The sequence below is a fragment of the Leguminivora glycinivorella genome, unplaced genomic scaffold, assembly GCF_023078275.1.
Source record: "Leguminivora glycinivorella isolate SPB_JAAS2020 unplaced genomic scaffold, LegGlyc_1.1 Scaffold6, whole genome shotgun sequence".
NCBI classification, from domain to species: Eukaryota; Metazoa; Arthropoda; class Insecta; order Lepidoptera; family Tortricidae; genus Leguminivora; species Leguminivora glycinivorella.
In genome coordinates, this window is record NW_025952831.1 from 905994 (window position 1) to 920853 (window position 14860).

At 39.5% G+C, this 14860-nt stretch overlaps 2 protein-coding genes across 3 annotated transcripts in view; one reads left to right on the plus strand and one right to left on the minus strand.

Moving 5' to 3' along the window:
* Positions 1-4836, plus strand: part of LOC125242074 (translation initiation factor IF-2-like) — a 93557-nt gene extending 88721 nt beyond the window's left edge. For both annotated transcript variants that reach the window (XM_048150776.1, XM_048150777.1), the window contains exon 19: positions 4636-4836. In XM_048150776.1, the coding sequence (XP_048006733.1) occupies positions 4636-4668 (33 nt within the window). In that variant the 3' untranslated portion in view covers positions 4669-4836. The remainder of the gene's footprint in view (positions 1-4635) is intronic.
* Positions 4837-13866: 9030 nt separating this feature from the next.
* LOC125242095 (facilitated trehalose transporter Tret1-like) overlaps positions 13867-14860 on the minus strand; it is a 93621-nt gene continuing 92627 nt past the window's right edge. Inside the window, exon 8 of the mRNA XM_048150803.1 lies at positions 13867-14213. Within this exon, the coding sequence (XP_048006760.1) occupies positions 13950-14213 (264 nt within the window). The 3' untranslated portion in view covers positions 13867-13949. The remainder of the gene's footprint in view (positions 14214-14860) is intronic.

The following is a 14860-nucleotide window of genomic DNA, read 5'->3' on the forward strand; positions in this document are numbered from 1 at the left end:
CTTTCGTAAATTGCTAGCAACTCTCTGTCATAAGGACTGTATTTTCTCTGGGCTGAATTAAGTTTTCTGGAGAAAAAGCCAAGGGGCTCCCAGGAATCACCAACACGTTGCTGTATAACTGACCCAATAGCTATGTCAGAAGCATCAGTAACAAGAGCTATTTCAACATTAGAACGTGGATGGCTAAGAAGTGCTGCGTTTGCTAAACTGTTTTTACATTCTAAAAACGCTTTCTCCAATTCTAGAGTCCAGGTTATACTATCCTTGTTACGAACTTTGGAACCGGCAAGTAAATAATTCAGCGAACTTTGTACCTGTGCTGCATGCGGTATGAATCTCCGGTAAAAGTTCAGCATTCCTAAAAACCGTCTCAGTTCTTTAATGTTGCTCGGCTTAGGAAAGTCTTGAAGGGCTGTAACCTTGTCCGGCAGTGGCTTAGTACCTGCACTAGATACACGGTGTCCCAAAAACGTTACTTCTGCTTGACCGAAGTCACACTTCGCCGTGTTTATCAGGACGCCGTGCTCTTTTAAGCGTTCAAAAACTAGTTTCAGATGACTTACATGCTGTTCTTCGTTTTCGGAAGCAATCAGGATGTCGTCGATGTAAGCGAAACAAAATGGTAGATCGCGAAGTATCTCGTCAATGAACCTTTGAAAGGTCTGCGCTGCGTTCCGGAGGCCAAACCCCATGAAAGGGAATTCAAATAGACCGAATGGAGTGGTGATTGCCGTTTTCGGTATATCTTCAGGTGCCACAGGTATCTGGTTGTACGCACGAACAAGGTCAAGTGTGGAAAAAATATTGCAGCCTTGAAGGATATGAGTAAAATCACAAATATGCCTTACCGGATATCGGTCTGGTATGGTCCTTGCATTTATAGCTCGGTAGTCACCGCATGGTCTCCAACCACCGGTCTTCTTCGGGACCATGTGTAGCGGTGATGACCACGAGCTGTCCGAGCGGCGTGCTACACCTGTACGGACCATGTCTTCAAACTCCCGAGTCGCTATCTTCAAGCGGTCCGGGTCAAGACGACGCGGCCTGGAAAACACTGGTGGCCCGGGGGTAGTATTGATATAGTGAAGCGTTTTATGCTTCACCTCGCGCTCCGTAGGATCCCCGGCGGGCTTAGTGATCTCGGGGAACTGATGCAGCAACTTGTGAAAACGAGAAGAACCTGCAACAGCTTTAATATGGCAGATAGCGATGGCGCTGGATACCGGAAATGCAGACGCGGTAAGTAGCGTAGTGATGTCTATTAATCTGTGATTTCTAGCGTCAACTAGCAAGCCATAAAAAGATAAAAAATCTATACCTATTATAGGTTTAGTTACATCGGCAATAACAAAACGCCAATTAAAACTACGACGTAACTTAAAGTCTAAAGATAAACTAATCCAACCATACGTGGCAATTATAGTACCATTCGCGGCGAATAACTCATAGTTCGTTTTATGACGTTTTTCTCCACGTAAAAACCTAAGCGGATAAACACACAGATCAGAGCCAGTGTCCACCAAATACTGCACTTTACTGGAACTGTCCGTCACGAATAAGCGGCTTGACTTATTAGTACAGTCACTCGCCGCAAGAAGCGACTGTTTTACTGGTTTTTTTTATAAGAACACGGGGGAATACATTTATGTGCCTTAACTCCGAACCGATCATGGTACCAGCAAAATTCTTCATCTTCAGCAACGGCACGGCTACGCGACCGAAAACTTCGCCGGTTTCGTGACCTGGAACGTGACCTGTAGCTCTGGCGGCCTTGCGACAATGCCATCACATCGAAACGTCGCGTCAATTCTTCTATTTTACGATCCAAGTCATGGATATGTGAAGAGCTTGATGAAGCAGTAGCTACTTCAGGTATTGGGGGCGAAGAAGATGTTGCCGCAACATGGGGTAGCCGGGAAGCTGACGGTATTTCCATGATTTTATCAGCTAGTTGCGCTACGTCATCTAATTTCAAATTATCCTGCGTAGTAATAATAGCCTGCAAGTAGTTTGGTAAGCGGTTTATCCAAATGGACCGAAGGAAATCGTCCCCAACGTCGTCAGCGAGACTGCGCAGATGCCGCAGGAACTGACTGGGTTTTCGGTCTCCTAGCTCTTCATTATTTAGCAATTGCGTTCGACGTTGATGCTTCGATGCCGACAAACGATTTATAAGCTCTTGTTTCAACGTCTCATACTTATCTTGGGCCGGAGGGTGCGATCTTCGACCTCCACGGCATACTTGTAGTCGAGCACGGAGATAACGTGATAAAATTTTGTAGCGTCGGCAGTGATCTTTTTCAGTGCAAATTGACCGTCCACGTGAGCAAACCACAGTTCGGGTTTATGCGGCCAAAAAGGTGGTGCTTTAAAAGTAGCCCTGCACTGCGCGACCTCACTGTCTTGTGACGATTCGTTCGCGTTCGGCGCGGTTGGCACAGGCTCACCAAAGGATTCATTTTCATTCGACATTATTCGCAGAAAATCCGTTTGCACAACTTTCAAATTTCAGGAGGGGTCACCACATGTGGGAGCCCTAATTATAACAAACGATTTAGAAAATCACAACGATAATAATAAAATATTTTTGTGACTTTTATATTAGACATTGACACCTCTCAATCAATCATTACAACAGCCAGAAAGCTAGAATAGGTTATACAAAAAGGTTAGCTAAAGCCGCCACAATATTGTTTTGTAAGTGTTTTATTTTATTTTACTTTTATACTCATATTGTAAAAAACCTAATCTAAGAAAAGAAATAAATAAAGGAAATAATAATAATTACTTCCTTAACAACGAGTGTGGGATGCATCGTGATGTGGTGGCAGTTGACGGAAACCTCACGCCGCTCTCCTTGGCGAAAGAGAACTGGCGCAAACCTGTGGTACTAAGCACTGCGGACCGCAAGGCGGTATGGGAGAGCAAGCAGCTACACGGGCGGTTCTACAAGGCCCTCACGGGACCCGATGTAGACCTGCTCGCATCGGTGAACTGGTTACGATTTGGGGACCTCTTCGGAGAAACCGAGGGTTTTGCCTGTGCAATTGCGGACGAAGTTATGATGACGAACAACTACCGGAAATATATCCTGAAGGACGGTACGGTCGACATTTGTCGGGCATGCCGCCGTCCCGGAGAGTCACTCAGGCATATCATTTCCGGTTGTTCTCATCTTGCTAACGGCGAGTACCTGCACAGACATAATCTCGTAGCCAGGATTATTCACCAGCAACTTGCTCTTCAATACGCCTTGTGGACCGCGAAGTACCGTACTACAAGTACTTGCCTGCGCCAGTTCTTGAAAATGGTCGTGCCACGCTCTATTGGGATCGATCTATTATCACTGACAGGACTATTGTAGCCAATAAGCCTGACATTGTGATAATAGATCGACCGCAACGCCGGGCCGTGCTCGTTGACATCACCATCCCCCATGATGAGAATCTCGTGAAAGCCGAGAAGGACAAGTCCAGTAAGTACCTAGACTTGGCTCACGAGATAACCGCCATGTGGGATGTTGATTCAACGATCATTGTTCCGATAGTCGTTTCAGCGAACGGTCTCATAGCGAAGAGTCTCGATCAACATCTTAAGAGACTCTCGCTAGGTGGCTGGATCAAGGGCCAGATGCAGAAGGCGGTGATCTTGGACACGGCGCCGATAGTCCGACGGTTCCTCTCTCTGCAGCCCTAACCACCGGCAGCTTGGGCCCTGCCCCGCTGCTGGCGGCACCCTAGGTTAGGTTTTTTATAATGTGTTTATATGTTTTTTATATTGTTTTGTATGTGTTTTTGTATTTTACTTTTATATTCATATTATAAAAAGCTTAACCTAAGAAGCAAAATAAATAAAGGAAATAATAATAAATCATTTATTTCGAGCAAGTTACACTCATAATATTTGTTAGTAAAAAAAAAATAACTGAATTTTAAGATATGTGTTAGTGCTTAAGCCTAAGAATACTTATAATTAATTATAACTATGTACATTTTCTTTTTTCTGAGTACGGCACATGTAGCCGACTGCAGCGTAGCAAAAAGGGGGAGTCCAACCTGTCCCCTATCATCTTCATGACGATGTTGTGTGGACGATGTGTGACGACGATGTGTCTATGGAACAGCCAATTTTTTTTCGCGATTTTAGCATTGATCCCATAATAAAAGTTGTTCATTATGAATTTATGACCTCAAAAGTGACTTTTCAAAGTTTGTACGGTCCTTATTCTTTCACCCCGTATTATGCTGTCTTTGAGCAAAATACCCTATCTACGATATTATAGGTACTTTCCCTTCAAGTCTCATCGTCTTGGGTCAGTCTGTATTGTGTAAGGCCCTCATATTGGGCGTGCGGTGTGCATGTCAAACAATGGAAGCTAACGCCCGGCATGACCGATTTCTTTCCTTCCTGTATCTATGGGCTCGAATAATTAATGGCAACGTCACAGTTGTGTTGCCCTATTACGGCACTATCCCTTTTTTACCGGCTATAATCTGACTAAAATACAACTGATAGCGGCCGCCCGTACCTTAACATAAAATTGTAAAACCTTCAATCATAAAGTTTGTTTTGAAATAAATAAAAATTAATTAAAACAACTCATTCACCCCTTTATAAACTCATTTTTTTTTGTAGGTGAAGGAGACACCGGAGAGTATAGACGCCTGACTGGTGCGAGTCAGGCTCTGTGAGTGCTACCAAACGAAATATTACAGCGGGAGGTAAACCGACCACCGGCGGTCATACTTAGCTTAGCGGTCCGCCTGTCCAATTTATTATCTAATAGCGACCCGCCCCGGCTTCGCACGGGTACTTAAATACCTATATGTAAACCTTCCTCTAGAATCACTCTATCTATTAAAAAAATCCGCATCAAAATCCGTTGCGTAGCTTTAAAGATTTAATAGATACATACATAGGGACATAGGGACAAAGAAAGCGACTTAGTTTTATACTATGTAGTGATTTTTCGTTCTCAAGCAAAACGTAGGTGGTACGTACGTACCCCATTGGTGTCGCCTACAAGCACAGTCAACGGCATAAATAAGTGATGATTTCCATACCTTGTCATATTAACGTCTTGTCTGAAATTTCATACGAAATTGTTAAACGATTAAAAACGACAAGGTACAAAATCATCACTTTATGACGGTGTCGGTACGAAGTTACAGGTAGACTTGTCGGTTGTACTCACGTTGTTATATCGCTACTGCTGCGACATGTTTCGCGCCAATTTTGGAGGCCCCTCTTCAGGCGTCGTGCTCGCGGCGGCTACACTCCGTGCACTGACCGCGTCCGGCGCGCTGACAGGGCGGGGGCAACGTTATAACAACGTGATTCATTAAATATTTGAATATGTCTCACAAAAGCTTTACGTCTTTAGACTTGTTTTATTTATCCTTAGCGAAATTATGTCTGTCTGATATATCGGACGCCGGTTAAAGGGTCTTTCTAACAGGTAACTTGTATGAAAATACGAGCAAATTTCGTCTTTTTGGTAAGCGTCAATGTTGGTACATTTTACTTGAGAACGATACAAATGTACATTGCCTTTTTCTCTGACGAAGCAAAGTTTGAACGCGAATATAAAATATTTGTTTAGTAATTGGACAGGTCAAATGCCACTCTTGTACGTACGTAACCTATGAATCATAGTAATTGAACTTAGCTATTGAAATTGTAATAATATAAATACGTGTATGATCATTATCGCTGTTACTCAATTATTTCCTGAGCGCCAGAAAAAGACACACAGTCACACATATTGCTTTAATAGAGCCCCTAATGTAAATTTCATTTGAAAAAGTTACATTTCGTTTTTGTACGAATTTGTTATAATGAGACTCAGACGAAGGATACTATAGACTTGACGCAAGGGTATGCCCGTAAGGGACAGATATAGAATAATGGAGCGAATTTAAGAATCACTTAAAAAATGGCTGACAGTTTACCATACACAACCTACGTAATTTGGGCGGATAATAAGCTTGACAAGTCACGTCCTTATTGTTTGCCTACTAGTTTGCCTAGTGAAACTATGACAAAGACAAAAAATAACATTTTGCTCTCTGTCACTCTTATTATAATTTGTATGTGACCATCTCGTTCGGTAGTGGTATTATTATTTGGCTGTCTAGTCTATAGTATCCTTTGTTTAAGTAATAAGATAAGCTGTGTTTCTAAAACATCTCGCTTGGCGCGCTGATGAAAACCCCATTGAAAATCGTTTACGAATAGAATGAAATTTACAATAAGTACAGGGTGCGTAGCCGAATGGTACAAACGCTCACGAAACGAAACGCTAGTAGATATCTATCTCTATCGCTCTTGCGTATTGGCGCGACAGAGCCAGACTATCTTTCGCGGCGTTTCGTTTTCGTTTCGCGTCGGAGAAATGCCATTCGGCTACGGGGCCAGGCTACATTGAACTAGTTAGTTTTAGAGCTTTAGTTTTTTCTGTATTTAAAACTGTTTTTATCAGACCCTAATGAGTGCGCTATATGCTCGAAAAGTTAGATTAGTTTGTGACCAGACATCTTAACTTTTCTAGCAATGTCGGTGCGGCAAGGTAAAAAAAAGGAATTCATACATGTTTTTTCTAGGTAGGTGATAAATTTAGGCTAATTTTACTTTTATCAACCCAAATTAACTATTCCAGCTGTCATACTATATGATTCCTATGTCGAGACTAGCTTCATCAAAGTTGCTGGAAAAGCTACGATGTGTATGACATAAATATCAAATCGTTAAATGACTTCCGAAAGCAAAATAGGAACTGTATTCAATGAAGAATTATTATATGATGAAATAAAACTATGGAAACGTAATAGTACATTACGATACAAGTGCGTAAAAAAGGAAGTTCGAAACGAGTGGCGTTCGGTCGTGTTTTAAATCGACACGAGTTACGAATTTCCTTTTCGCACGTGTATCGTACGACGTTTTTCAGTACAGATGAGCCTCCGAAGTTTCGACCTGGCATATAATGAACCACTTCTCGCACTAGTGCGTAAAAAAAACACCATCTGTACTGAACACACTTTATTGTACATAACACAAGTTAGGACATAGAAATACAAGTTAGGACATAGTTATGGTGTACAAAGGCGAACTTATCCCTATAAGGGATTATATCGCGTATAATACGCGATATAATCCGTTTCCATAGTTTTATTTCATGAGTAACTATCGCGGTAACCGAAGACAATGTAATTATTATATAAGTTTATTTTTAGTGTGACTTGTCAATGCAATAATTGTCTCTCAAAGCATATAATACTAGAGAGCGGACAAGCCGCCGGTGGACGTGTCACAGTTGTTCACATTGAGCATATAATTGTCGTGTGCGTGCGTGATGACGCGACTCGCTAATCGTTCGCATGTACACAGCCATGGAAATGATGCGCGTGTAATAGCCCAATAAGAGCGTCTGTCTACAAGTGTGTGTGTGAGTTCAAGAACTTGCGACAAGCGTATTCAATACAATTCGCCCGGCATTTCCGATCTCCTTCCTTCCTATATCTGTGAATTGTCTCAATAGTAAGCTTAGTATGACCGTCTAGTACTAGTTTGTAGTTTTAATAATAAAACTACCGTGAAACACTGACATATTAAACATGTAAAATCGGGTAACTCGCGTAAAATTGTCGAAGGTCGCTCGACATGTTTCGCTCCGTAACGAAGAACATTTTTATTGAGCACGCGCGATGCCGATGACACCAATGGTTCAATGGTGGTGGGATGGTGGTTCGACAGCTTTATGTGAGTTACCTGATTTTACATGTTTAATATTACTAGTTTCTACAAACTACCTACCAGACCTACGTCTAGAATTTTCAAATTACTATTTGGCTGTGTTCTTGTCTAAATGGGATGGCGTATTTATTGTTTTTTTTTGTGTTTTGATTTGGTGTACATTAAAACATTTTTATATAATTTGGTTTATTTAAATTCTTTCTAAATATCACTTGTAAATATGTTTTAGTTACGTAACAGGTTTGAAACCAATTTTTGCAAGTATTCAAGGCTTTTAAATAAAACTAAAAGTATATTTAATACATTTTTTAAGCATCACCATTCATTGATAAGTGATAACTGATAAGTGAATATATTATTATGATATTGCCTTGTATCACAGAATAATTAATAGTATTTACAGAAAGGACACTTCCTAACAAAGCGAAGATTGACAGCAGTTGAGGGTCGAATTCCCTTCTAATGCTTTCGACTATTTAGGGTTGTCTGAAATCACTTAATTATCCAATATGTGGTAGCGCCCGCAAAGGGAAGTCAAGTTGTACCAACCCTAATAATATCTACGTAGCAAAGCGAACCGAATGCTGCCGGAATCGCCCTATCAGGAGACTGTCTGTGTCTATCCACTGATTTAATGTGGTATAATTTATTCTTAGCGACAACCCTGAGTTTGAATCCTGGTATGGGCATTTATTAATGTGTTGAGCACAGATTTTTTTTTCATTTGTCGTGGTCTGAGTATCAACGATACAAGCCTTCTTGAGCTACAATATATGTAATATAACGGTCCCATGCAGAAAGAATTTCCTAAAATACTATGTCCAATATATGAAACGTAAATCTAGATGTAAAATAGATCTTTTTTATCGTAATAGTGGAATACAATTTAAAATTATGTTTTAAATGTATGATAAATAAGATAATACTTTCCAAAAACGACATCATGAAACTGATTAATATAGTCATATTTTTTTTTTAAGTTTAAACCAGTGTCAGTTTCGTAATGCAGTTTTTATAATTTTTTATACACAAAAATCTTATGTAGCTTCGATCACATCTTAAAACCTACGAATATGGTCATTTTAATGGTAGATTTTAATTAAATGGTGTTGAATTTCGAAATTTTAGAAAAGACTGATGTTTAATTGAAATCAAGTTTTAGACTATAGAGCACACGTTTTAACAATGTTGAAGTTAGAAATATTTTTCTCAATAGCACTAGAGCTAGATCAAACATTTAAAAACGATGACCTGCTTTGTTCCCTATTGTCATTAAGAGCAAATCTGCGCGTCATCATGGCGCTGATTATTCTGTTTGACCTCTATTATATGAGGATATTAGTAATAAAATAAATAATTTTACAGAAGGTACAGCATTATCATGTTTTGCAATCAATAAAGTTATAGGAAATTGTAAGTGCGATAGGGACGCACCGACTCGATAAAATTTATCACACTAGTGTGCTACGCCCGCAGGTCTAGCAAATGATTGGCGCGAGATTGTGTAGACATTTTTAATTACAAGCAGTTCCAGTTTTCACAAAGTTAGCAATTGTATTTATTTCGTTTTAAAATTGTGTTCATAAGTTTAATTCCTATGTACTCGTTAGGATCTATCGTTTAGGTTATACCTCATTGTTGTGACGTAATTATGTATATTAATTAACCGTATGGAATTATATTTCACATACTTTTATGTAAATACCTCATTTTTCACGTTGCTAAGGAGATCTTTGCCTAGTAAAAACATTGATTACAGTATACCCAATGTTCGGAACAAGCAATAGTCAATTTATTATATTTTTAATAGACCTTTTAATCATTTAAATTATGTCAATTTTATGTGAATATAATATCCGCTCCGGTGTTTTTATCACTTGTATTTTGGGTATACTATAACAATGCATTATTTGACACATGCTACATAAGTCAGTGCCACAGTTTTTGTTACTCAAAAAATAAAAATACAGATAAGAGCAATATAACTTCGTCCACTCAAACACCAGTGAATAAATATAATTTAGTCTTAAAGCAAATGTAAATATTTGAATGAAATGTCGCTATCGATTCATAGAGCGATAATCGATCATAGATCGGTTGATTTAGAATTTTCAATAGATCGCTTGACGTGACCATAACGATGCGATTTGGGGTTGATTTAGACTGTACAAATTCCATGCGAGCTTCATTACAATGCGACCTGTGATCGGTCGACTAGATAGGATGTAACCCTAAGCGCCGGTTGCATCAAACCCTCTGTCACCATTAACCTCGTAAGGCCCACCATAGTTAGTTTTCCCATTTTGAATTTGAACCTTATTCTATAAATAAATTGGTAAGATTTTCGTTTGTTTCAAAAATCAATGTATCAATGGATAATCTACTTTATTCAGTTCCTGGAAGGTTCAAATTAGATTGCGACAGTATGTACATTGTAATGTACATTGGGCCTTACGAGGTTAAAGCGTTCGTTAAATTTTATTGTATGGGAAGTTCCATAGACGTCTGCTGCGTGACGATGAAGTGCCTGTCAAATGTGGTTACAACTAAGTGCGTTTTCACATTATCCGCCATATTTGATTTTTGCCTTTGAAATTCTTCCGACTTCCGATATCAGATTGTGAAAACGCACTAAGGTATGAATGGATAATAGGAGTGTTATGTTCGGCGGGGGCTACCCCTTGTTATCGCTCTGCAACGTCTATGCGCGGATCCAGAGGGGGGGGGGGGTCATGGGGGTCATGACCCTCCCCTGGAGCCTAGGTTGGCCATACAAATAGACCACGTGACCCCCCCCCCCCTGGGCACGAAGCTGGATCCGCGTACTATGAGCGTGCACTATTACGGCCCAGCCACGACATTGGTCTAAGCGCGGCAGCGGTGAGCGGCAACCATACGTGCGAATGAAAAGTCCCATCGCTGTGTCTAGCTTCAATGTATGGCTGCCGCTCACCGCTGTCGCGCTTAGACCGAAGTCGTGGCTGAGCCGTTACACTTAATGACTCTCCAATGTTGGTATGTGACGTGAGCCCCAACCGACTTAATAGTGCACGCCCAATATGAGCGTGCACTATTAAGCCTGATTTAGACGGCGTGCGAACTCGTATGCGATTTTAGTTACGTTGCGGGCTGTTGAGGTTACATACAATTTTGCTCAGCCATCAAATACCGCAATGTAATAAAACTCTTATGCGAGTTCTCGTACCGTCTAAATGGGCCCTTACGCAATGTATCTAAAATCGCATGCGAGTTTGCGCACCGTCTAAATGAGCCTTTATACTTAACTCAATTATGTAGATATACAATTCGGTTTTTTTATGTAAATACGGCTTATTTCGTCACAGGTTCGCCATAATAGTTGTCATTATCACGCCTTTTTTTTTACCAAAAAAACCGGATTGTATCTAAATATATGGTTTTCGAAATGTAAGTCGAAAATACGTTTGTCGAATATTATTATACGATTGTGGAAGTGCTATTTTTTTTAACTACAAACTTCCGCATTAAGTAAGTGTACAGAAAAGTATAACCAATGTTGTTTATGACTAGTCTTTTTTTAATCGAAACAGCCCCAAGGGAACATATATTTTATTAAGGCAGCGATATATTTATTAACGACTGGCAATAATTAGTAATTTGTCCTTGGGTAAGTTTCTAAATATTTTCAATAAAATGAGAAAAATTGACAAAAAAAAAGCTTTTGTAAACTAAGCTGGTTATTTATTACAATAAATCTTCTAAAACTCGAGATTCTTTTATTTTATTTAAAATTAATAGCTCTGGTTACCTAATCTCTCGCTGTGCTTTGTATGTAATATACTACCTACTCATCAATTTATATAACACATTGTGAAACTCGGGGAAAATAATAAAAACACAAATTAATCTGGTACTTATATTAAAATATATTTATCACAATTTTTCTCAGAAAACAACTGAGATCTTAAAAAATATCTGATAGGTTTATGTACAATATTATGAGATTTACCTATTAAGGCCCGTTTACACGCTGCGAGAACTTGCATGCCAGTTTCCTTCAGTCCACAATTAAACTAAAATCGCATGCGAGTTCGCGCCCCGTCTGATTGGGCCTTTTGTCTACATTACATACTACTATAATACATAAAGCTTCCACTAACGCTATAACATACAACTTCTCGCAAAATATAAATTTTAAATACAAATATCATATAACATGAAATGATGATAATTCTACAGGGTGGCTAAAATTTGTTGACAAAGATATATTTCAACATCATTGTAGTGATTCTCAAATTATACGGTATGAATGAATGAATTAATTATTATGAGTCTAGGAATAAAGTGTCTCTTCTATAAAATTAAAGCCCGACCAGAAATATATGATTATTGTCAGGAGGGCGCTGTTATTCCGATGTATGGTGTGACAGTTCAGTTTAGTATGAAGAAAATAGTTCTTATGAAATTCCGCAAGATGGCGTGTCATGTTATCATTTATAATAATATTTCTGTAGGCCTAGCACATGATTGCTACCTACGGGAGTATGTCGCCGCGAGATAAATGACACGTCTTCTAACTGTATTAATGACATAAGGACGGGTAGTCTATCTCGCGGCGACATACTCTCGTGGCAATCAAGTGCTAGGCCTACTGGTCAGGCTTTACATTGCGTATCTTGTGAAATGGAGACGAGTCCAGCCAAAATATCCACAGTAGCTATATTACTTTGATATTTTTGTCATCTTACTATTTTCAGTCGACGTATTTTTAGACCACCTGTAAGTAAATTCACTATTCAGAAAAAAGTAACATTTATTCATATTACATTTACGCATACATACATCGATTCATAACAGTTGACGCAAATAAAATGAATGGCTGAAGTGATGAATGAAATATCGTCACTACTTTTAAAAAAACTTGTATCTTCGTCTGTCAATGAAAAGAAAATTGTAGTAAGTATGTATGGAATGCATATACACTTACTGCGTTTTAACTTTGAGGAACAGCTTGAGATACAAGATTTTTTAAAAGTAGTGAGGATATATATGTTTTCATTAACTAATGAAATAGGGTCTGAATGCATTTCAACAGGTACAGTCAACATCAATTGTAAAGGATGAAACAATGCACCAAAAGGATCTGACATCATGTATAACTTTTATAAATCCATACTAATATTATAAATGGGAAAGTGTGTGTGTCTGTTTGTTAGTCCGTTTTTCGGCAAAACGGAGCGTCGACATGATTTTTTAAGTGGAGATAGTTGAAGAGATGGAGAGTGACATAGGCTACTTTTTGTCTAACCCCCCACTTTCCTAAAAATGGGGGGTGGCCGGGTTTGTTCCAGGTTCGTCGTATTCCTTTTTCGTCGTATTCCAGTTTCGTCGGATTCCTGATTCGTCGTATTACTGTTTCGTCGGAATTATAAATATAATTACTATAATTACACTTTATACATGGTTAAAACCCCGTTTCTAAGTATATATATACCTATATAATTTACTTATATATTAATAGATTATTTCGACGAAACACCAATACTTACGACGAATCAGGAATCCGACGAAACTGGAATACGACGAAAAAGGAATACGACGAACCTGGAACAAACCCTATATTGTTTGTAATTTGACCTGTGGGTAAACTATGTTAATGTTATGAGCTGCCTTTTATCTTATTTACTACTTTTTACCGTCATAATAGAACATAGCCAACGTCACAAACGCTTACGATTCGTAAGCGTTTCGTTAGCTCTCCCTATCGCTCTTCTGTAGTGGCGCGACAGAGACAGACTGCGTTTCGATCGCCACGTACCGTCAACAATTGTCACTTCGGCTAGGTCGTCAGATCATATCAAAATTGGGTTCCTAGATTCACCAGATTCCTGTTTCATCGAATTATCTTTTAGGGTCCCCCCACATCTAGCGTCTCGCGAGCGTAGCGTCGGGCCAACTGTAATGGACGCTAGATGTGGGGGGACCCTTACTCGTATCGTAACGTTTTAACCCTTTAGGCCCACTTGCACCAACCACTTAACTCAGGGTTACTGGGCTGTCATCTGTCAAATTCCATATAAAACGGTGGGTTAACCCTCCATTTTCGTTGATGCAGAATTCTCAAGAAAGACATTTTATGCAAAATTCTTAAGATGGCGATAAGGTGCTCTTAAACAAGAATCCGGTGAATCAGGAACCCCAAATTCATTCCTCATTCACACATGATTAGTCTCCACGACCTTTTCCTCTTTCGTCCTCTTTTTCCCCTCCAAATCCGCGTATATGTCCTCTAGACTCCTCATTTTGGTCTCTGGTACACACCAGATGAGGTAAAACACGTTTGCGAGACATATAAAGCTGAAGACCCAGAAGATGGAATGGTAACCGATCCACGAGATAACTGGCGCAAACAGTTTGAGAAGCGCGAAGTCTGTGCCGAGAGATATGGCCATGATGAGAGTCGCTACTGTGCCTCGGAGCTGTGAACAATAAGTGGTTAGGTAAGTACAGTGCACTAAAACTTTACTAGCCTATTAGTTTTTAGGTCTGAATGTACTCGAGAGCGGGCGTGCGAGCGTGCGTCCACACAATGAACTTGAATTTTGAATCTCTCAACCGTGGTGAGTATAGGACATTAGAAATTAGAAAATATAATTAGATAACTTTTACCTAAAAATGAAACAAAATTTTTATCCATACAAAATAAATCGGCCCACAATGTAATGCAAACACGCTCGCGTTAAACGCTCGTTGACAGTTGTCATTGACTGTCATCGCAACAACGTTTACAGCACATTGCTGCTGGGATTTTTTTTAATTCGTTATGGGGTGAAAATTAAGGGTCTCTCATCAAAATCACCTCTCAATTAATGATAACATTAACCGAATTCTATTCCTGGTTTCATTTATCACCCTTATTACATTTACACGCTGTATTAATGTCATTATATTTTAACGGTTAAAACACAGTATAATAAATAGTACTATCGTACAGTATGGCCACTCCCGCTCCCCGCTGAAAGTGCCGCCCACCCCCTCTCAGTTACCGCCTGTCAAAAACGCGAACAGTAGACCTGTCATATTTCACTCATACAAGCATACTACGTGTTCACCTACACGAGCTTAG